The 23623-nt window shown below is 40.6% G+C and overlaps 1 protein-coding gene across 8 annotated transcripts in view; it reads right to left on the bottom strand.

The window, feature by feature from the left end:
- Nucleotides 1-23623, bottom strand: part of LSM14A (LSM14A mRNA processing body assembly factor) — a 27365-nt gene extending 3742 nt beyond the window's left edge. The window contains exons 1-9 of one of the 8 annotated variants that reach the window (XM_038368023.2): nt 23112-23623; nt 13743-13906; nt 11871-12003; nt 9525-9647; nt 6878-7054; nt 6454-6519; nt 5577-5756; nt 1192-1363; nt 248-476 (exon numbers count right to left, since the gene is read on the bottom strand). In XM_038368023.2, coding sequence (XP_038223951.1) covers nt 248-476; nt 1192-1363; nt 5577-5756; nt 6454-6519; nt 6878-7054; nt 9525-9647; nt 11871-12003; nt 13743-13906; nt 23112-23232 — 1365 coding nt within the window. In that variant the 5' untranslated portion in view covers nt 23233-23623. The remainder of the gene's footprint in view (nt 1-247; nt 477-1191; nt 1364-5576; nt 5757-6453; nt 6520-6877; nt 7055-9524; nt 9648-11870; nt 12004-13742; nt 13907-23111) is intronic. The other 7 variants (XM_038368024.2, XM_038368025.2, XM_038368026.2 and 4 more) reach the window with 7 other exon arrangements.

Genomic DNA, 23623 nt, shown 5'->3' with positions numbered 1-23623 from the left:
GATGAATCCTGCAGTAAAGGAGTTTAAGCTACAAAAAAAGGTTCAACCCTTCTCTTCAAAATCCTTGTATTTTCAAAATACTGCTTAATCAATGCCTCCGTTCCAATTGCCTTTCCTGACTGTACAATCCCAAAGGGCACTTGATCAGGTCCTAAGTTCTTATTGACAGCGTAACTAAGAAAACAAAAAACCCTTCAAATTTCACTAAACAAAAAGCATTCTATTAATACAAGTATATTATTATTACCCTATATTCAAAGTCAGCAAACTCCCTGCCTCCACGACCACCTCTGAATCCACCACGAAATCCTCGAGGAGCACCGAAGCCACCTCTTCCACCTCCACGTCCTCTGCCACCACGGAAACCAATTCCTCCTCTACCACGGTAGCCGCCACGACCACGATTTGAACGCAGTGGTATTCCGAAAGTCTCTGCATTTAACCTCCTTTCTTCAGCCCAGGTTGGCCTCCTCTCTCTATCACGTACAAAGTGATACGAGCTCTTTAAAATGTGTCTAAATTTTCACTTTGAAACATCCTACAATGAGAGAGCCTGTCCAGCAGCACCTAAGTCACCACAAAAGGCACTACAATGAAACACTTTGCTTACCTATCATATTTAAGTTTTGCTTGATGTGATATCTATTTGTAGTATTTGAATGCCTGGCACAATAATCCTTTTAGTATAATGGAAAGGAATGTGTTACTGTAATATTGCACTGAGAATTTCACTTTAAGATGGAATGCTGCCTTATGTACTCTACATTCTGCACAATTACAAAGGCTCTATGTTGATTCAAATAGGAAGTTGAGAAAATTAGTACCACCAGAAAACTTGAAATTAGGCCTTAGTATTCTATTTTCTGTATCTGATGGCACTGAAACAGCACTGAACCTCCAACTGGTACAAAGAAGTTAAAGAAATCCAAATTGTTGCCTTCCTGCTATCAGTGCACCACTGGGGAAGCATTGAATCAACTCTCAAAAAGTGCATCAATCCATCAAAGGACCTGTGTTTTATTCTGCATATTTTTATCCTGGGAAATTGGAAGTGGGACTTGAACTTTGGTTGCCTTCCAACCATAGTCACAAACTTCATTTTTAAACTTTAAACAAATTAATGCTGATGCACTATATTATGAAATAGACATGCACTGAGGAGAATAATTGGCTTCACTTTGCAGGGCATACCTATTGTCATCACAAGAGATGTTGTCAAAAAAGGATTTGGTTTTGTCATAGTAGCAGTTGGGTCCAAGTGGATCTTCTTCATCAGCATTCCCTTCACTGTTTTGGGTATCAACACCTGAGTCACCTTTATCTTCCCCGTTTACAGGCTTCTCTGGTTTCTCAAGTTTATCTTCTAGAAAAATAAAAATAATCAGAATTCCTCCATTCTAATAAGATTTAACAGAAAAGGCCAACACTAACTTGTGACAAAACCTAACCCCATAATAAAACAACAAATTTTTAAAATACAAAAAATCTTAAAGCCTAAACATAAAAAGTGCAACTGTTTAAAAAAAAAATCTGACTTTCATATGGTTCCCATATGAAAGAACATATATAGCAGTTAGTTATGACACTCTTAATTTAGAGGGAAAACTTCTGGAAGATCTAATACATGGGAATAACCATGAGGTAACAGCATGGAGAGAAGGTCAGTATCCAAATGTAAATAGTCACAAGGTGTTGCCATCTATTAACTAGACCTTCTAAATTAGGATTTGTGTTGTTGCTGTCCAGTGGACTGTGGTCCTCTTGATTTTTTGCAGATTAAATAAGGTGGTATTAGTAGGCAAGATATGAAAATCATTTTATAGTTCTGGATAAGATGTATTATATTCGTGTAGAAGTGTGATTTATTAGATTAACAGGACTAAAGATCTGTATTATTTAATATACATGAACAGAACATATTAATGACAAATACATGAAAAAAACCCTGTGCCTCTTCATCCTCTTTTAGGGTTAAGGTTTATCAAAAGAACTTCTAATATACTATAGAGGACTCCACTGCAATGTTATAATGCATTGCTAAGTTAGCTGGTTCTGTAACTGTCCCCAAAAGTTAAATTATCTTGCTTGGATCTCAATGCATTGCCAAAAAAGGGAAAAATAAAATGATACATTATCAAAACCTGAACATTTTTGCACATCAATGTTAAATATTTACAGCACTTCCCCTTAGCACTGTGTGTTAGTAACCTTTACTGGGCTACTACCGTACATTGCACATATTTCCTCAAATGAACATGCAAAGCAGCATCTTCGTTCAAGACATATCTACCCAAGACAGAACACCACCAGTAAAAGGGCAGTGAAGAAACCCCCTCTGCATAGAAATGGCTGCAAAAAAATCTGATTTTTTGGCAATCCCCACATTTTAAACTCTTGAACTACAGATCTCTAAAAAGTTACTAACCTTTTCATAAGGTGCCACAAGTACTCCTTTTCTTTTTGCGAATACAGACTAACACGGCTGCTACTCTGAAACTTTTCATAACTGGTTTTCTTTGAGATGTGTTGCATATGTCCATTCCACTCTGAGGGGGGTGTGTGTGTGTGTGACCCCAAGCAGTTGCCAGAAGTTGATTCCTCAGTAGAATCTGTTGGGTTGACTCTGGTGCTCTCTAGTGCCGTGCACTCATAGCCCCAGTATAAAGTGCCCAGCCAACCTCCACCCCTCAGTTCCTTCTTTCTGGGTAGCTCCGAAGAGGGGTAGGAGGGCAGGTTGTGGAATAGCCACGTGCAACACATCTCGAAGAACAGTTACAGAAAGATTTTTTTTCTTCAAGTGATTGCACAGACATGTCCATTCCACTGCAGGTAGCTCCCAAGCAGTAACACAGGTGGTTAGGTCGGACTGTAAAAACAGTTCAACTGGAACTAGCATCAACCCTGGCGTGTTGAGTAATGGCACAGTGAACGGAAAAATATATGCACTGACAACCAAGTTGCTTCTCTGGAGATGTCCTACATAGGGACGCAGGCCAGAAACGCCAGTGATGAAGCTTGTGCCCTCATGGAATGGGCAGTCAGGATAGCTGGCAGTGGAACACCTGCTTGTTAGTAACATGTGTGAATGCATGATGTGATCCAGGAGGAGATCCTCTGAGCTGAGATGGGGGGCCCTTTCACCCTATCAGCTATTGCTATGAAGAGCTGAGCGAATGGATGATGTGAGACCATGATGAGCTGAGGTGGGACAGGCGGTCCGAAAACAAAGGGGAGACAGGATCCAGCAAACAGGAACTGGTATAATGCCTTCAGGCGTCCCATGAAGAGGACTGTTTCGAACCCCTGGAATATCTGGGTGGACCTGATAAAAACGTGTTGCCCAATGGGACAGGTGTCCTCCTTTCAGAGGCCACCAAAAAGGAGCATCTCGAATGGGGCCCTGGCATTGGGGGGCAGGGATGGGAGAGAATGCCCATGGTTCAAAAAAGGTCACTACATAGGCAAAGGCCAAAGACCACTGGGCCAAGCAGTCGGTGGCACCGCTGTGGCTGGGTCCATGGCAGGGTCAGGAGACTGGAAGAATTATGGGGGTGACTCCTTGGGCAAGAGAGTACAATTCAACCTCTGACCCCAAGGATGAGCCTTCCTTTGTGGACTACAGAAGTGCGGTTCCCACCGGTGCTGGAGATCGGTTCTGGGGCAGGGAAGCTTGCACCGGAACTAGCAAGGACAGTTTCCCTCTGGATGGTATTGCGGGGCCCGGAATTGGATGGCAGCTAGGGGCTACCCGCTCTCTCCTGCCCACCGGCATCGACTCTTGTACTGCCGGTGATGGCAGTACCAAGAGTACCAGTAGGTTTCTGGCAAATGTCTCAGGAATGGATGGCACTGCAATTGTATTGTCACTGCCCTCCCTCCCGTGTCAACAGCTCATCTGGGACCAGATTCAACAGTGCCTGGGTACAGGCCAGAGTCAATGGTGCCGCCTGCAAAACTGAGGCAGAGGAGTGGTCCAACCTAGGTTGCACTCTGGTCTCCATGTCTAGCCTTCTTCTGAGGTGGGGAACGTTCCCTCTCAGCCAGGAATGGTGAGCAGTGCTGAGATTTCTGCTTAGCGAGAGGAGGGCTCCACACCGACATTGAAATATTCTGTGCAGCTTGGAGGAAGGACTGAGCACCACTTCCATCAATAGGAACGTTAGCCTGCCTCCCAGTCCTTCTTTGTATGAAGCTTAAGATCACAGCAGACATGACAACAATCTCTGTGAGCCTCACCAAAACATGTTCACAACTAGAATGCAGGTCACTCAAAGACAAAGCCCTGCTGCAGGAGGCATAGGGCTTGAAGCCCATTGACCAGGGCACGCCTTAGTACTGGGAGCAGATGAAACTCAGTTGATAGTCAGATAATCTAGTTAATACGTCTCCTTCAGCGATCTAGAAGTTCAGAAAAAACCCGAAGGAAAAAGTCCATTGAGAATAGCTTGCTTTAGCAAGGAGAGCAGAGACCAGAGACCATCATGGGCAGTAAGAAGGAACCAAGGGGGCATGGGTCGGCCATGTCCTTTATACTGGCACTATGAGCGCAAAGCACGTGAGGGTGTCAGAATCAACCCGACGGATACCACTGAGGGGAAAGGAAAACAAAACAAAAACACCTTCCAGTTGCTGTGCTCGAGGTGCAAACCAGGAGTGGCAAAAGCTTTCTAAAACTGTTGGGGGGCCGCTGGCACCCGAACTGTGGCCCTATCCCCCAGAACCCCACACCACTGCTTCCCCCTGTGCCACCCCTTCTTGCCCTCTCCACCCGCTCCCATCACTTGCCCTTACAACCAGGTAAAAAGAGGGCTATGCCCTCTCACTTTTAAAAGTGGTGGGGCCATGGCCCCCCTGTTCCAGCGCCTCTAGTGTGCACACACCCTTACAGTGGAATGGACAAGTGCAATCACTCAAAGAACTACTACTCCTCTGGCTGCTTCTACAGGAGGAGAAAGGCAAAAGAACAACAAACAGATACACTGGCAGAGGAAAAAAAGACCACGCACATCCTCCTTGCCAATGAAAATATTTGCCCCAAATTCTCCTTTTGGTATCCCACTTGACTTTCATGTACTGAATTAATGGACTATTGACTGAGTTAAAAAATTGGTTAGGGAGTGAAACTCATTTTAAAAATTCCCAGAGTTGGGAGTATAATCTATTGATTTTTTTCCCCCACATCCCCACCATCTTTCCAGAGCTCAAACATTTACTACCTTTTCCTATTAGGAAAGACTGCGCATAAACAGGGTTTCTAGAACAAACACCTACTATGGTTAAGTAGCACAATTTGGGATATTCTGTACTTCAGAATTGAAAACAAAAAATTCTTTAAAATACCCAGCCTAAAATACTGAGCCAAATACTGTTTAGAAGTCTTTTGAGCCATTAATACATAAAGAAGCAAATTGTTAGTTTTTTCCAAGGTATCTATTTTCCATCAGTTTTTAGAAAGCAAAGGTTTACTATGATATGGTCTTTAAAATTTTTTTTCCCAAAACAGCCTTTGCTTTATTAAGCCCCACAACTGGTTTCTTATTTTCCCATACTGAAATCTAGAACAGAAGCGAGTTTACCTTTTAATTTAAGTTTATTATGAAATTCTCTATCAATTTCCTCCTTGTTGAATTGTGCATTTGCACTTTCAAAGTCAAAGTCCTTCTCAAACTTCATTGGGCCATCCCGCCTAATACCAAATCGTCCTCTTCCACCACGGTGACCACCACGGCCTCTTCGTGTTGAAGGTCCACCTGGAGCTATGAGAATTTAGGATTTGAAGGGATTCACTACTTTAAGAACGCCCAGTATGACAGGTCTGTGTCTCATGCACCAACTTTCTGCATCTCTTGTGAGTAAATATCTGTTGTATCAGAGAGCACCTCACAATCTTAAAATCACCTATAATAAATACTACAATAGAATAGAAGTTAGGCCTTCAATGATGTTCGATTACCTTGATTAAGCAAAGATTTAAGTCAGGAAAAACTTAGTGAAAAAATACTGTTTTGAATCTAAAGAAGTTTGCAGCATTTTATTCTTTGACAACTTCTATAATAAATGATCAGGGCTTTGCATTTCATACCTTCTGTATTTATCATCTAGTTCTTAATATTTGCTTTACAACAACAGTATTCAAATCAGTACTTAATGCACTGCCATCAGGGCGGATGTTTCCTTTATGCATGATTTTTGCTTCTGGTATCCCATTTCAACACTAACTGTTGCCATCCACAAATAAATTACATCATTTCCCCAAAACTCTGTACCACAGTGAAAGTTTACATGGTTTTAAGCATTATGCATTATAACTAGAGGAAAAAAAAGTTTCCCCATCATTTTCCTAAAATATAAAGTGAGCAGTTACGAGTTTTGCAGGTTGTGTGTGCATGCACTAAAGCCTTAAAATTAACATCTCATGAAACAAAGGTAAGGTTTTTCTCAAAACAGATTTACCAATTTGTCGCTTGTTTTCATTTCTGAGTTGCTCATTGTCTGGTCTTGAAACCTTGTGTGCTTCAGCTACAGGTGGAAAATAATGCAGACGAGCAAGTCATATCTTTTTATCATTCTTCTGTACACAGCTATGTTGTGTAGAATTTCAAAATCAGATAGGTGATAAAGCTTAACAGAAATATTATAACAATTCCCCCACCCTAATGATGGAAATACGTTTTTTAATTTAAGAAAAATTTAACAAGCTAAGATCACTAGGATTCACTGGGTAAAATAGATGAGATTTCAGACCTGCATTGGCACATCAACTACCATTATGCAATATGAACAAAAAAAACCCTAAAAACCTCACTTAAAAAGGAATCCATAATCCATACAAAGGAGAAAGCACAAGACAGGTAAAAGGAAAATACTAAAGTTCTACCTCGTCTGTGCTCTTGATTCTCTAAAGATTTTTGGCTACCAGATGCGAAAGGTCTGGCTGGTACAGGACTCCTTCTCCCAACAGGTGCTGGAGCAGGTAAGTGGGCTGAAGCTGTTTGTACTGCTTGTTCCATGGTCGGGCTCTTTCTCAAATGGTCTATCTGAGGACTTGAACGACCTAAAATGTAACCAGGGAGATTTCTTATCTACAAAATTTTATTTGTGGATCTCAAGTCAACCAATCTAGACTGAAGGGGTTATCTGCCTTACCAGTCAAGACAGCTGTGTCCAAAGAGGAAATAAATATTTCTGCACCCTCAGATCCACTAATCCAGACTGAAGAGATAAATAGCAATTCCCCTTCCCCCAGTCTAAAAGAAAAAAAATGGGTAGGACAATTAATTCCTACCAACTCAGCCATGAGTGTTCTAGCTATGGAATGGTATTTTCTGATGTTTGGGAGGTAGGAAGCACTACAAATACTCTTCCCTTTTCCTTTCTGTGAAGAGTAGAAGGTAACTGTCCTCCCAATGGCAGAGCTGTACCTATATATATATATAAAAATAAATAAAATTAATTTAGCATATTGCTGTGTGAATGTTCTACAAATTAACAAACAGCAATGGCTAGTGCAAGCTATAATGCAGGCAGATATGCTGTGTAAGCTTCTTCACAGAGTTCTGTTCATACACTTCAATCCTGATTTGCAACACAGGCTACTGCAGCCATAGGCATCTCCTGAATAGAGACACCCAGCCATGCACTAAACTGCACGATAGCATGAGTGATCGTGACAAATTTCTGCTAGAAAAAGGGGGAAAAAAAACAAACAAACAAACAAACCTCACTTGTGATTCAGATTCCAAGAGATTAAAGAGAATGAATAAACGCACTGCCCCCTTTCCTCACTTTTTTTAAAATTAAGACACAACCTAGGCCTGGGATCAGAAACAAGGAATGAATGCCAAATAGATGCCAAGTCCTGCTGATGCCTGACTGGAAGATTTAGGCATGTAAGTCCTTCAACCCAAGACTATGTCTTATACACTAGTTCTAAAGACCATACAATTTTAAATATATCCATAGAAAAACCCCAAGCTGTTCTTTTAATAGTTAAGTTTGAACGTTCAACACACTTTCCCAGTTATTGCAGCACCATTTCCACTAATATAACAGCTTTGGTAATGGATTCTATTATGGACCCTGAAAAGAAGGATCTGTTAGTCTCTGATCACAAAGTTTACCTAAACCTTGACAGAAAATAAACCTATTAACTAAGTTAAATATTTTTTCATCTTTTAATAACTGGAGGATTGAAGGAAACAAAATGAAGACCAGTATTTTTTTTTTTAAAAGGAAAAAAAAAGTCTGCTGTTCAGTTTTTCCTCACCGCTCGAATGCCATTAAGGATATTTTCAGGAGTCTTTACTCCTGAACTTTTCTTTTTTCAAGTATGCAATAGAGATTTGGCCAGGCAACTTACATTACTGTTGGGTTCAATGGCTTAACCCCCACATGCCACTTTAAAAAGCAGATGTTGTTAGGCGTGTTTTAAGCAAGACATGAAAAGTAATTCTATTCTACTACATGCTTATAAGGCCTCAGCTGGAGTATTGTATCTGGTTCTGGGTACCACACTTCAGGACAGATGTGGACAAACTGGAAAAAGTCAAGAGGAGAGCAACAAAAACAATTAAAGGTCTAAAAAAAAACCCAACTATTTATGAGGCAAGATTGAAAAAAATAGGTTTGTTTAGTCTGGAAAAAAGATGGGGAGCAGAGGAGGAAAGCAGAACAGTTTTCAAATACATAAAAGGTTGTTACGAGGAGAAGGGTGAAAAATTATTCTCATTAACCTCTGAGACTAGGACAAGAAGCAATAGGCTTAAATTGCAGCAAGGGTTGTTTAGGTTTGGACATTAGGAAAAACTTTAGTCAGGGTAGTTAAGTACTGGAAAAAACTGCCTAGGGAGGCTGTGGTATCTCCTTCATTGGAGGTTTTTAAGAACAGGTTAGACAAACACTATCAGAAATAGTTTAGTTATTACTTAGTCCTGCCTTGGGTGCAGGGGACAGGACTAGATGACCAACTGAAGTCCTTCCCAGTCCTACACTTCTGTGATTCTGTGTTTGGAATGTGGTAATGATACTGACAATAGAACTGAATAGCTCCAAGGATATTAAGAAAAGCATAACATAAGGAATAAAGGCTTCACAACAGGGCAAATAGAATTTTAGAAGTCCCTCAGCCCATATACATTGGAGAAGTTAATGTTTATCATGCTATCTATGAAATTAATCAAGGAATTCCCCAAAAACAATTATGAAATTTCATGTTAACTACATCCAATGTTTATTTTAACAATCTGAACTAAGCAGTTTAACTTGTTTTGTAGAAGAAACTCTCTGGGTGATGATCAGTGCTATAAATATTGCATGTAGTTATGCAGTACAGCAAATTAAGGAACAAAGAGAACACCCTTTTCTTGCTTGCCTTGATCAGAGACAATGTTATAGAATATATTTTAGCTGTTGTGATTCATAAACAATTACATATTCATTCATTCCATTTAACTGGGGCAAATGAAAATAACTGGGCTTATCGCTGTGTTTAGTAAGAAAGATCAACTAGTCACTCAAGAACTTACCTTGAGATAGCTGTGTTTTTAGTGATCTTGCATCTGTTGCGAAGACAGAACCAACTGCACTGCTTTGGGATAAGCTAGCACTAGCTGAAGTTTCTGTTCCAAAAGATGTCAAGGAACCCCCTGCTTTGAAGAAAATAAGAGAGCTGTAAAGATTTAAAATTGGTTTCAATTATTCTGTTTTGTGGGTATCGTGTCATTTTTTTAAATTAGGACAAGTCACTTAGTTGTTAGTGCTTTGTTAATCATCCTAGAATAATACTGAAATAGACAGAAATTGCACTTTTAAAAAACCTCTTCAACAGATAACTGCATGACTTCATGTAACGCAACTTCTCCTGTAAATCTGCACTGCTTTGGAGAGCTAACAAGGTTAAGATTTAGTAACAAATTGCAATGGACATATCATGATTAAGTAGCCTAAGGAATCCTACTGACATACAAAATTATGATGCTAGGACAGTAAGCATTAGTGACAGAAGCTTGGCAGATAATGAAGTATGTTTTCTGATAATCTGTGTTGTAATTCAACATTTCCATCTCGCTGATGGACTACAGTCTAATGGATAGTAGTTCTTAAACATCCCGGAGTTCTTAAACATCACAACCTTTCTGCAACAGTCTCCCTTTTATAAATGGGCATGCTATAAGCTAGTGCAAGAAAGGGTGAAGCACAATTTTACCTTGAGAAGCGACTACAGGTAAAATATTCAAATACATAAGAGGCTGCAGAGCTTAAGTCCCATTTTCAAAAATGAAATGGTATGTACTCACACATTGGGAGAAGATGTAATAAGCAGTTATGCTACTTTAATGATAAAGTTATCCTTTTTACTCCTATTCGTCCTGTGCAGTAACAGCAACTAAGGGGGAAAGCTGGATTCTGTTCTTTCTTCTACATTAAAAAAATTTACTAAATTCTAAACAGATGCATCTGTTAAAACCTATGGAAAGCAATGGGGTTGCAAAGGTGTAACTGAAGAGTTAAATTTGCCTGCTAAACCTTTTTCATTTCTGGTGATAATGGTTAAGACGACACTTTAATCTCAGACCACAGGCTAAGTTTGTAGACCAGCAAGTAGCACCCACAGGTCATTTTTACTCAGACTAAGCACATCTGATATGGAAGTTGCCACAAAGCCATTTTACAGCCACTATAAAGTCCACTTCTATTTTTAAATGTGTTCATGGTGCTTTTTTTTTTTTTTTAAAAAAGCATCAAAAATAATCTTTACACATTTAAATTTGTTGTTTTCCCCACTCGGTGGTAAACTGTATTGGCACAAAACCCCTTTAGGAGAGAATTTTGATTGCCATACATTTCATAATGTGAGATACAAGGCCATGTCCAGTTTCCTAGTATGTGTTTCATAAGGGTGCTTTTTCAAATACACATGAAAAGTATGTTTTGGGTATTAAATAGCACAAGTCTGATTAGAAAAGCCCCAAAATTATTTCTTGTACACAAGAATTAAAAAAACTTTTTTTTTTTTAAATAAATAAAGCATGTACTATTAAGTGGTAACAGAAAGATGTACCCTTATACTCTTCTCCCACTTAAGTTCTGGGCATGGCAGTTTTCACACTGAGGATTCTATGAGCTACCAAAGTGTATTTTTGTATCCCACTAAGTTAGATATACTCTATGCTACAAAACAGTTTGCTCACACCCCAAATGTAGCAAGACATCTAAGATCACCCACAAAATACATTCCTGGTCATTAACAAGGTTTGCTCTTCATATTAGTTTCTTTCAGTAATCAAAATCAAATTCTGTAGATGAAAAAACGTAAGTGTGCAAACTATGTTAAGTTCTACTTCTGTTGTATGCAGACCTCGTGTTTCTAGCCACCATTGCACATCACAGTGTCAGCTCTGTAAATTGCACTGGCACTTGCATCCACAGCAGAACAACTACACTGGTGGCTAAAATCCCAACATACACAAGGTCTTGCTCTTTTCTTTTCTCAAAAACCAGGGCAGATTTTAGGATCCATTGAGACCCAGGCACTCAACTTGTAAAGATGAGCTGCAAAGGATTTTACAAAAATTGTTCTTGTGCCCCTTTTGCTTCTTTATAACATATGAAACAGGTATAGAAGGAGTGCTTCTTTAAAGTTTATGTTTATATAGAGAGATCATTTTCAATATCAACTGTGATCTTCCCTAGTTTTACTAGAGGACATTGGTAGAGGAGGGAGTTTATCTCTGAGGATGTGCACTACTTGCTCTAACACCTTAAATGAAAGGGTTAGCTAAAGGGTCTGAGGGATACTTAAATCAAACATCATTTATATACATCTTCTGCATCTTAATTTTACAGGAAAGTACAAAATAATAAAAACATACCAACTCCAATAGCACCAAACTGCTGCCCCACTAATGGACTTGGACTAAACTGACTGTATGCTGGCATCCTGCCGAAAGGACCATAGGATCCCACAGATTGGAATGAAGAAGTGGAAGAAGAGCCTAGTGAAGACTTAAGAAAAATATTTATAGAATACAATACACTTTTGTAAGGCAAGGAGAAAATGTAGCACTAAACTGCTCACCAGTGAACAGATACAAAGTCACTAAATTGCATATTAAAGTTAATAAAAATGTGAAACCTTACTATTTATAAAAGGAATACACATTGTTTAATATAGACCTTTTGAACTGACATATTGGAAACAGTAAAGAAAGCCTCAAAATACTGAAGTACCTCGATTATTCCATGTTAGAATTATTCCACAAGTAAGAATAAGTACATAGGCAAAACTTTCACACACATGCATAAAATTTGGGGCATTCTCACACATTTTACAGTGTTGCCAACTCGAGATTTCATCACAGAATTCATAATACTTGATGTTTTCTTAAAGCCTTAGTTTCTGGACTCATGTGCTTACAAAAGAATCTCAGCTTTCCTTAAAAAAAAAAAGTTTTCAAGGTTGCTTAAGTGTCTGTCTACACTGCAATAAATAACCCATGGCAGAGTCTCAGAGCCCTGGTCAGCTGACTCAGATTCAAACTGCAGGACTAACAAAATTGCAGTGTAGACATTTGGGCCAGGGCTCCAGCTGAGGCTCAAGTGTCTACAGTGCTATTTTATAGCCCTGCAGCCTGAACCCAAATCAATTGACCCAGTCCAGCTGCATCTATGTCATGGGTTTTTTATCACAATGCAGACATACCCAAAAACTCAAACTAGAAAGCAAACAAAACACCCAAAAGGCATTTTTTTTTTAACGTCTTGTGATCTTTTAGTGTCCAACTCATGTTTTTTAATGTCTGGCAATATTGCAATTTCATAGCTTTTGAATAAGTTTGGCAGAAACACTTGGGCTAAGTTTAGTGGTGCACTAAGCTATTTATTACCCATAATAGTTAGCAAGGGCTTTATTTGAGAATTGTGCCTTCTGGGCTAGCATGTGAACATTAAAATTGTGTCATTCAATATAAGGAGAATTAACCAAGTTACTTTTAATTCCCCACCCTCTCTGTCTACTATCAGAATGGCAATTCTAGAACATCCTAGCAACTATTAAGACAACGGATGCATGCACGTATAGCTTTGCCTGTGAGGAGAGATTTGAGACACCAAGGGTGGTTGGCTCTCCCAAGCAACATGGAGACTACAAGATTGTGTGTGCGTCAGGAGAGGTGTGAAGGCAACCGGAGATGCACTGTTTTCCCTTCAAAGAATGACTACTTCCTTTTAAAATCCTTTAGCATGGAGACTTTTTTGATCTAGAACAAAATCAGTATTTAATATACTTGCAGGACACAGAAATTTGAACATGCAAGCCAAGATTCTTAGAAGTGACTAGTGATTTTGGGTGCTGCTGTTTGTGTGTCCACCTTGACATACCTTAAGAAGCCTGATTTTCAGAAAGTACTGAGCACCACCCTCAAAAGTCAGACAGTTAAAGAGTCAAGTTACACACCCAAAAATTACTATTCACTTTTGCAAATCTTGGCCAGAGTGTCTAAAACACTGTTCTGTAGAGCAAACTTTCACTTACTGTTTCCAAAACATTAATTGCCACAATCATGGAAAGCAAATCTGGTTCCAAAAGAACAATTCTACAACTTTAGAATGCCCATATCTTGGCTCTGTGTGGTTCACAACACAAGGCAGTGTGAACAGTTTTATTCTTCAACATGTTTTTGGAAGATAACTGGATAACAGTATTAAATTACAGCCTTCAACTGCAACAAACATCTAAATCTTACCTGAACAATAGCAGGATCCTGGGGCAGAGAACACTGTGGCTTTGGTGGCTCACAAACAGTAAGGTCTTTAATATCACTGCCACGGAATATAATATACTCAAAGACTTCATCGCGAGGTGGTATAGGACGATCTGTTGGTCTATCTTCTGTACCAAAGGAACGTACTGCAGGAGGGAAGGGGGAGGGGAAAAAAAAATCAGGTCAAGAGTTATGTTGTTTCAGATACCACAGTTTTATGAGATATTTATACATCCGTTCTGACAGAGCCAAAGTGAAAATTTGTATCACTGATTTTCACCTCCCGATAGACACCAAACACGCAAAAAGGAGAAAATACTATTTAATATTCACTGGGGCACTGTTTGTTGCCAACACAACAAAACACCTTACAACTAATACAAGAAAAATTGTTTATGACTTGCAAAAAACCCACTCGTTAAATTTAAAAGACAGAAAGCTTCTTTGCCTTGTTCCACTTAGAGGCGAGTCATCATCTTTACCATCATCTGTTAACCGGAATAAGCTTTATTAGCTCTGGCATTAGCTACAGAAGTGTTCAGAGTAATAATCAATATAAGCCACAAGTGATAAACCTACTTTTGTCAGCCTAAGCTGTATGATAAATTGTTACTACAAAAGGTTCATTTTTTTATTTTTATTTTTTTTAAAGGAGAAGCTTGCTGAAAAATAGATGATCTAGACTGACCAGTCCTCGAAAGTAAATACCCACTAAAACACACATTTTTATGCGGATACGCAACTAGATGAGACATCCTATGAAAGTGGCCCTGTTCTCAGAGACTTGAATTACCTTCTGGCAGTGGCATATGTTGATTTCTAGATTAACAGAATAGCAAATTAAATTATACCCCTACTATTTCGTTTAAGGATCACAAGGATAAACAAGACTGACCCAATGTGATAAAGAATATTTTTCAATGAGAAAATCTCATTTCACACATAAGTTACAAGCTCTGTAAAAAGGAGGTGAAAAATAAGAGTCCAGAATAGTAATCACAGGTTTCAGAGTAGCAGCCGTGTTAGTCTGTATTCGCAAAAAGAAAAGGAGTACTTGTGGCACCTTAGAGACTAACAAATTTATTAGAGCATAAGCTTTCATCCGATGAAGTGAGCTGTAGCTCACGAAAGCTTATGCGCTAATAAATTTGTTAGTCTCTAAGGTGCCACAAGTACTCCTTTTCTTTTTTCAGAATAGTAATGTAATGCATATACTATTTGCCTTGTAGATGAAGGTTTAACTAACTTATTCTAAACTCATACTCATTTAAATTTAATTACACTGTTGAGGAACTCATTGGGACAGGACTGTCTTCATAAATGTGGTATGTTTTGCGCAACCATAACACATTGAGTATTACTGTAATGTTAGTGTAAAAATTAGATTTTACATACCTAACTGAATTCCAAAAATTTTACAAGTCACTACTGCATTGACAGACTTCCTATTGGGTCCCTCTTGTTTCACCACGCATAGCCTCCCCACCACATATTACTAACAGGCCTGGTGCGTTATCAGTTCCTTCTGCCTTCAAACTTTGAGAGAAGATTGGAGGAGGGGAGGACACAAGGCAGAGTCTTATCTCCTTCCTCCTCTTCATGTATTTCTTGAGCAGGCAGTCTACTCCTGTTACCTTGGCTTCCTTACTTCTAAACCTTCGTAATCTGGCTTTTGTCCTTCACTGAAACTGCGGTCATTAAGGTCCCTAGTGACTTCTTCCTAGTGAAGTCTAATGGCCTCCTCTCTATTAGTAATCCCAGCACTGCCAGCTTCAAGTGCTCAGAAACCCTAATTCATACACTCCAAAAATGAATAGGTTGACAAAAATAATGAAATTTTAAAATAGATTGTTTTTTTATTTGCATTCTGGTTTTCAAGCAACTATGAAGTCTAGAAACTCTCTTAAATGAAAGCCGAGACTCTCCACACGGCTCTAGGAGCTGCGGCTTTAAGAAAAAACACCAAAATATTATTATTTTATTGCCAGTCTTACAATAAGAGTTACAAACTATCATCTTCACCATTATCAACCACACCATTCCTCCTTAACTTCCACCTCTCTTGCTTTTCACAGCTTTATGTTTGACTAGCTCTCCTCATGGTCCTGATGGGGCTGAAGGAGAAGGAAGGAGCCTGGGAGTAAATCTGGAGAATTGTTGGGTATGGGTGGGAGAAATATGGAACAGATTTTTTTTTTTGGTGGGCAGGGAGGAATTGTTAGGGAGCCTCTCCCATGCAGACTCTAGCTGACCCCATTCAGTCAGACACATCGTCCCCATGTATACCTCCACTGCCACTCAGACATCTCTCTCCTCAACGCCATGTGGCCCTGTACCCCCTCCCCCATCCTCCCACTCAGCCATCCCTCTTCCCCCATGTGACTCTGCACTCCCTCCCTCCTGCGGTCCCATGCTTCCACTCCCATTCAGCCCCAGCCCCAGCCTGTCTTCTCCCAATAGCCCTTATGAACCCCAGTCTGTGATGCCCCCCGGGGAGCCCAATGTGCTCCATACTGTCATGCTGTCCCCATATCCCGTCTCCTGACCAGGCCTCACCGGCAGGGCATTGCAAGGAAGGCAACTCTTCTCTTTCCTATTGGCAGCTGGGCATCTCCCGCCCCATTAACAGCTGCTCTGTTCTAGCACCACAGCGGCCTCTGGTGGGCAAAAGCCGGAACTACAGCAACTATCTAGTAGAAGTTATTTTCTGCAGGGGGGTGAAAAAAAAAAAAAGGTATGTGCAGCACATGAATTACATGCACATGCATTGGTATGGAATTCCTCCAGGAGTAAGATTCAGGGCTAGTCCATCAGCCACTTCTTCCAGCTCTGAGCTCAGCCTACAAGCTTGTATTTGGGAACTCATGCTGGAAAAGTGATGGAAAGATTCCATAGCTTCTCTGAATAGCTTTCAGTTTTGCCTTCTGTGGATTCAGCTGTTAAGATAAAAGCACATTACCACTGCAATAGTAATGTCATTGGCTGTGATTTGCCAAGCCCACTGAAACCTCTTAATTGCTTTTGCAAGAAGCTTCTTTGCAGAATCTCCTTGAATAAACTGATGTTATGTCTTAATAAGGTGTACTCCTCACATTCAGTGCAAACATCCACAAGTGGGAATCAAAGAGGAGAGACAATCCTCCTGGGAGCTCCAAAATGTCATTGGAAAGCTGAGGGAACTATCCTTTTTCAGCCAGCCAACCATGATGGTGACCGTGAAAGAATTTCTGAGTTTTTACCACAAAAGTTAGGACTCTTCGATGTTGCTACTTTCTATGCAAGTTTTTAAAAGTACGCTAAACATCCAATGACAAGAATGTCTGGATGAAACAACATCTTAGATTCTATGGGTAAATTTAAATGATTACAGCACTGAAGATCTATCAAAAGATTAAACCATATTCCCTTCCACTTTAATAGTGGAAATTTAATTAATGACATTTGATCTTGAAGTCATCTCCTTTTTGCTAATCCTCTTTTAAAAAAGTAAAAAAAAAACCCTGAGACCATCTTCATTCTCCAGACTTTCATTGTACACATGAATCCTAGAGTAGAAGCTGGCAAACTTTATGTGCCCTAAAAATAGGAAGCGGTGTACGTAAAAATCAGTTTCCCCTGCAAGCCACAATGTCCTTTCAAGCATCTGAATTTCTAAAATTACTGGATTTCTGGTAACCTTATTTTGCAGATGACCTTTAGAGAGTAGGACTTCCACAAGACAGAAAGTATTTGCTTCTGAATGTTTGTAAGTTTAACTTTGAGAGTAAAATTGATAATAGGAACTACTAATCAAAGTAATGTCTAAAATTCACTCTCAGAGATCATCACTGCAGAAGTCCTAACATTCATCTTGTGACCAGCATTTTCATGGTAATAAACTTGTCAATAAAGACTAACAAACAAAATAATAATCGGGTTGTGAAGGAGAAAGTTCTTATTCAAGCATCAATAACTGTAGTAAGCAGGGATTTAATTTCAGTTACTGACTACCTTGAATGGCTCAGGTTTGGGGATCTCCCTCACATCCTTCGCCATGACAGACACAAAGAATTCATTTAGTTTCTCCACAATGGCCTTATCTACCTTGAGTGCTCCTTTACTATCTCTATCATCCAGTGGTCCCACTGCTTATCTAGGAAACTTCCTGCTTCTGAAGCAATTAAAAATTTTTTTTTTGCTGTTACTTTGAGTCTTTGGGTAGCCTAGTGTTTTTTGGCCTTCCTAATTATATTTTTACACTTCAATTGCCAGAGTTCCTGCTCCTTTTAATTTTCCTCAGTAGGATTTAACTTACACTTTTTAAAGGATGCCTTTTTTGCCTCTGCTTCTTTTACTTTGTTGTTTAGACACAGTAGCATGGTTTTTGGTCCTCTGTTTTTTTTAATATGGGGTATACATTTAAATTGAGCTCTTATTATGGGGTCTTTAAAAAGTTTCCATGCAGTTTGCAGGGATTTCATTTTTGGCACTATACCTTTTAATTTTTTGTTTACACAAAAATGAGGTAGTTTAGTTAGTTCCCCTTCCTGAAATTAAATGCTATTGTGGTAGGCTGCTTTGGAGTTCCTCCTTCCTCTCCAGGGATGTTAAATTTTACTGTGTTATGGTCACTATTACCAAGCGGTTCAGCTATAGTCAACTCTTGGACCATATCGTGCATGAAGTTAACAATGTGGGCTACTCACATGTGAGAAGAGGTGTGTGTAAGTCTTTGTAGGATCAGAACCTAAATCTCTAAAACTGTAACTATAAGAGCAAAGCAGTAAGTACAAGACTAGAAAAAACTCCTCAGGTGAAGTACCTTATTTTAATTCTCAAGTCAGCGATCAGAAACTGAGAGTCAGTTCCTCAGTTGTGGCTGAGTAGCACTGAGGAAGAGAGGCAGTAAAAATGAGATGTTTGAGGTTCCTCTACCCTTGGTAAATGATTTTACAAAGTAAAATGGTCTATTACATTTCACTCTGAGTATAAGATGTCTCATGCATACACATGTATCTAGCTTTCCTTCCCATTTTATTTCTTGGGTCAGCCAGTAAGATATTTCTAAATGTTGGTAAACTAAAAATAAATTGATTTTTATGAAGCTTAATAGTCTGCAGCAAGCTGGGAGCTGGTTTCTGAAGACTGACAACTGGAGGTGGTACTAGCATAGTGTGATCATAACAGGTCAGTAATGCCATAGAGACTAAGTGCAAGTACCTAGAATATATCATTAGAGGCAGTAGCCTCTGCATGGCTGAAGTTGCAACCAGATTTCATTACAAAACACTGTGGTTCAGAAATGCCATTTAATCTGAAAATTCTCAGATTTAGAGCATAATATTTTTGAGAAATATTGAGAAACAGGTAATCAGAAATTAGACAAAAATATATTTTAAGTTAGGCTATCATTTGTTTTCCTCCAACTCAAACTGCTTTAAGCTTTCCTCATAGGTAAATCTCATGCACCAAGTGTATATTAAGAAACAGATTCTAACTAAGTAAAGTTTTGTTGTTTATCTTTTGTGGCCCAGTCCTGCTGCCACTGACTTCAATAGGAGTTTTCTACTATTATTTCAACAACAGCAGGATCAGGCACTATGAGGGAGTACACTGCCCTCTACTGGCTAACTGCAGAATAGGAAAACACCTTTATGTGCCAATAGCTACCAGAACTCTTCTTTAACTCCTGTGGTAGAGCCTGAGTTTTTGATAGCTAAAGGATCAGGGTTCTAGTTCCCTGACAGCGTGTTTTAGTATGGAGAGAAGACAATCTCTCCATAGTTAAAGGTTGCAGTCTGTACAATTCTCAACCAACACTGAGATTTTGGCTTAAGAATGGCTTATTTTGGTTTAGCTTAAACCAATTTCTAACAAACAAACAAAACTGAAATAAGAGTATCCAATATAGCCTTTTTCACCAGTTTAAAACACTGAACAACTTAAACCAGTGCAACTTTCTTGGGTAGATGAGACTCAATCTAGATAAGAGTAACATGAGGCTGGCTGGACGGGATGGTGCAACTGGAAGAAACATTTGATTCAGGCCATCCATTTGCTTTTTTGGCCAGGATTTGCAACAGGGGGTTCCAGTTAAGAGTCCCGGCTGCTACCAGCTCAGGTGGCTGCTACTGCCAAGTAGGGATATAAATATTGTTAAAAAAGTTAACCGTTTAAATGATTAAAATTATATCGTTTAACTAGGTTAACCAATTAAAGGTAGAGAGGCCAGGGTTAACAGCAAGACTAATAATTACCAGTTAACCATTTAATATTTTACACTCTTACTGCTAAGTCAGGTTTTTTACATCTGAGGACAATCATAAGGTTACACCCATTTCTTTCAGATGTGGGCCTTGCAACAATCATCTACCACCTGTCACTTCAAGTTTAGACAACTGCAACACATTTTAAAGAGGGCAAGTCTTAAAATCCATTCCAAAACTGCAGCTAGTCCAGGATTCAGCAGCCTGCTTGTTAGCTCTTTATGAGCATATTAACCTCAGGCTTTATGGCCTGTAAGGGCTCACACAGATTTTGATGTATAAAATCCTAATTGGCCTCAGGCCAACCCCTTTAAGAGACTGGCTTTCTCTCGGTAACATACTGTCACAGTTGAGGTCAGCAGACATGCCCAAGTTGGAACCCCCTTAGTGAGAGAGAAGGTTGATAGATACCTGAGCCTTTGGAATTTGTTTCCTGCATTGCTACATAACTACGTATCTGTTAACACTCAGGATGTGCCAGAAGGTCCAACTTTTCTCCCTCAACTGTAAGGAGACAGGCAGGGATGGACAGCAGTGCTGTGGGCTTCTGGTGAGGATTTGTGGAGTGTTTAATTGGTTAGATTTATATTTGATTCAATCTCAGGAAAACTGACAGTTTATTTCTAAAAGGTTGTGATGGGCATTCTATTTTTATTGCACAGTAAAAAAATCCAGGTAAATAAAGCTCAGAAGCAAAATACAACATAAATATGGCGAAATCTGGACCATACTGAACATGTATATCCTGTCAGATGTGCACTGGAAAAGCCATTATTAGTTTGGTCAGCACTGCTCACTCCTTTAACAATCTCTGCCACTCACAGCAAAAGTAAATATAGATTGTAGGCTCCCTGGGACAGAGACTATTTTGAGCCTTTATATGTGGCATCACAGTCTAGAAGTCCTTAGGTGCCACCGCAGTATAAATAACTTACATCTATTTAATCTTTCACTTACTGCAATCTTAATGTCACTTTTAATGAACAGATGAATTCAATGTGATAGTAAATTGATGGTGGAAAAAAGGTTTACCTGTTTAACATCATGAACTACAGTATTTTATAGAAACTTTGTCCCCAGTTCTGCATACTCTATTATACATATGCTTGAAGTTCAACATGCGTTGCATGTATATACAATATTGGGACTATTTTTCTTTGCACATTAGCTATTTAGAGTTCTGTTTTGCATGAGCTGTTGTCTAATGTGAACTTTCACCAAAGCCAATGTACTATTGTAAGAAACTGAGTAGACAGGTGTATAACATTTAATAAGTGGCCTTTAATCTAATGACATAACACTTAAGACAAAGGATAGTACATACTTCAGAGGGCAACACATGCCACAAAAAAAATACATTTTCCAAACCTTTTACGTTGTCTGGATTATACAGGAAGCTATTTTTCCTCTTGGTCTAATAGGGAAAAAATTCTCCCCGTCATTTAATTTGTATTATTTAAACAAGATTTTCAAGAGATGTAGTTCATACGAAAACTGTAGAAAAATACATTTGTATTTTAAAGCACATAGTACACGCTGAAAGAGACCAACCTCAATTTTCTACCTGCATAAATTCATTTTTCAAAACTGATGTTCTGTGTTCAGAGAGCCCCGTATGAAATATACCACCACCACACCTGGCAAGTCCCATCACAGATGCTTTCTCTCACTGCGGGCACTAAAATCCATGGACTCCAGACATCCCACACTGCCTAAAGCCCTCTATTCTCTCACACATCATCAATACAAGTACCCTACATACAGCCCAAAGATTCTGCTACACTTGGCATCATTGTTTTCCCCTCCTCAACCTTGACTCTCCATGGCAGATGAGGCTACACCAAAACAACAAGCACAATAGAACAGTGTGTCTGTATATATAAAAAGACCTGAAAGAGAGCTCTGTGGAAACTGAAAGTTTCTCTCTTTCACCACCAGAAGCTTGTCCAATAAAAAGTATTACAGTACCTCACCCACCTTGCCTTTCTTTATAAGCTAGAGAACAAAATGACCCACAGCCCAGTTCACCTTGTTGATAAACACACACACAGGGCCAATCTCAGCATCAATCATCTACAGGATCCCCTTCTAGAAGATCTCAACCCTTTCTCCCCACCCTCACCCAGTCAGCAATGCTGTGAAGTTCTGTATCAAAGGTATATAGGAAGACTTTATCCATTAGTGGAGGATACAGGCCCCTAAGCCTTTGGTCCCTTTAACATTTAGCTAAAGCCCTGGTGGAATACTTAGTGCTGATAACAGGTTTCAGAGTAGCAGCCGTGTTAGTCTGTATTCGCAAAAAGAAAAGGAGTACTTGTGTTAGTCTCTAAGGTGCCACAAGTACTCCTTTTCTTTTAGTGCTGATATACAGGCTTCCTTTATCCATATCATTAATACTATCTCTCCCTCCCCCCCAGTCTTCCTTGTGCTCTTATTCTGGACTCTTTGTTCACAATATACAGGTCCCCTTAATAGCCAATTTCCTCTGCCTTCTCCCCAATTCAGGACTAGCCCAACACTGTAGGCTTCCTCAGAGTAGAGGATCCGTGCTCCGTTTCTCACCCAACACCAGTTCTGCGTCACTGGCACACATTACAAAAGCTGCTCTCCGAGTTCCCGCATCACCATTGCCACTGCCCCTCACCCAGTCCCACTCCACAGTGAAGTGACTGGTCCCAGTGGCCCCACAGCGCACCTCCCTTTCTCTGCTTCCCCCATGGCCTCCGTCCGGGCCAGCTCTACAGAGAGCTCGGCTAAGAGTGGGCCGGAGCCCTCGTAGCAGCTTTTGAATCTCATCCCTGACTGCCCCCCAACTCCTGCCTCCTCACCCGAGCCCTCCGCCACTGGGGGCGCTGCACCGACAGGGAACGAGGCTGCAGCGCCCCCCGACCCCTGCTCCACTTCCCTCGGCGGCCCCTCACCTTTGGCCAGTGCCACCGTGGAGTCCCGGTCCTCCATAGCGTACAGCGGGCCGCCGCTCCGCGCTCCTCCCGCTCGTTAGCCAGCGCCCCGCTGGAGTTCTGTGTGGCCCGTCTCCCCCCACCCGTAGCGGACCGGGACTCCCGAGGCCGCCCGCTCGCCACGCCCCCCCCCCCGCGCCCCTTACCCTTGGCCAGCGCCACGGTGGAGTTCTCGGTGTCGATGGTGTACAGGATCCCTTCATAGCGGATCTCGGCCTTGGAGATGAGGCTGATCTTGCTGCCGATGTAGGGCGTCCCCCCGCTCATGGCGCCGGCTCCCCGGACAGGGACCCCCTTGCCGAGCGCTCCTGAGGCTGGACCCGGCCGGCTAAGCGAACCCCCTCACAGTCCGACCGGGCACTCCACTTCTCTGGGTTTAGGCGCGAGCGCGTGCTGACCGTTCAGCAACCGCTTCCCCCCACGCAGCCCCCTCAGCACAACCCCTGTCGAAAGCAGTCCAAAGCTCCCAACATGGCCGCCGCCTTCATCTTCCCTCAGAGCCGCCCCCCCTCCGTCCCAGGCCGCGAAATGGATGCCGGGAACAGAGCGATCTCGCGATAGTCGCGGCCTCACAGGTGCGGAGGGAGGGATGAGGAGGGGGAAGCTACTGGGGTTGGGAGAAGAGAGGAAAGTGGGATCGAGAGGAAGGGATTTATTG

This window comes from Dermochelys coriacea, chromosome 12 (assembly GCF_009764565.3).
Source record: "Dermochelys coriacea isolate rDerCor1 chromosome 12, rDerCor1.pri.v4, whole genome shotgun sequence".
Lineage (NCBI taxonomy): Eukaryota > Metazoa > Chordata > Testudines > Dermochelyidae > Dermochelys > Dermochelys coriacea.
Note: the sequence above shows the minus strand (reverse complement) of the source record. Positions and strands in the feature narration are given on the sequence as shown.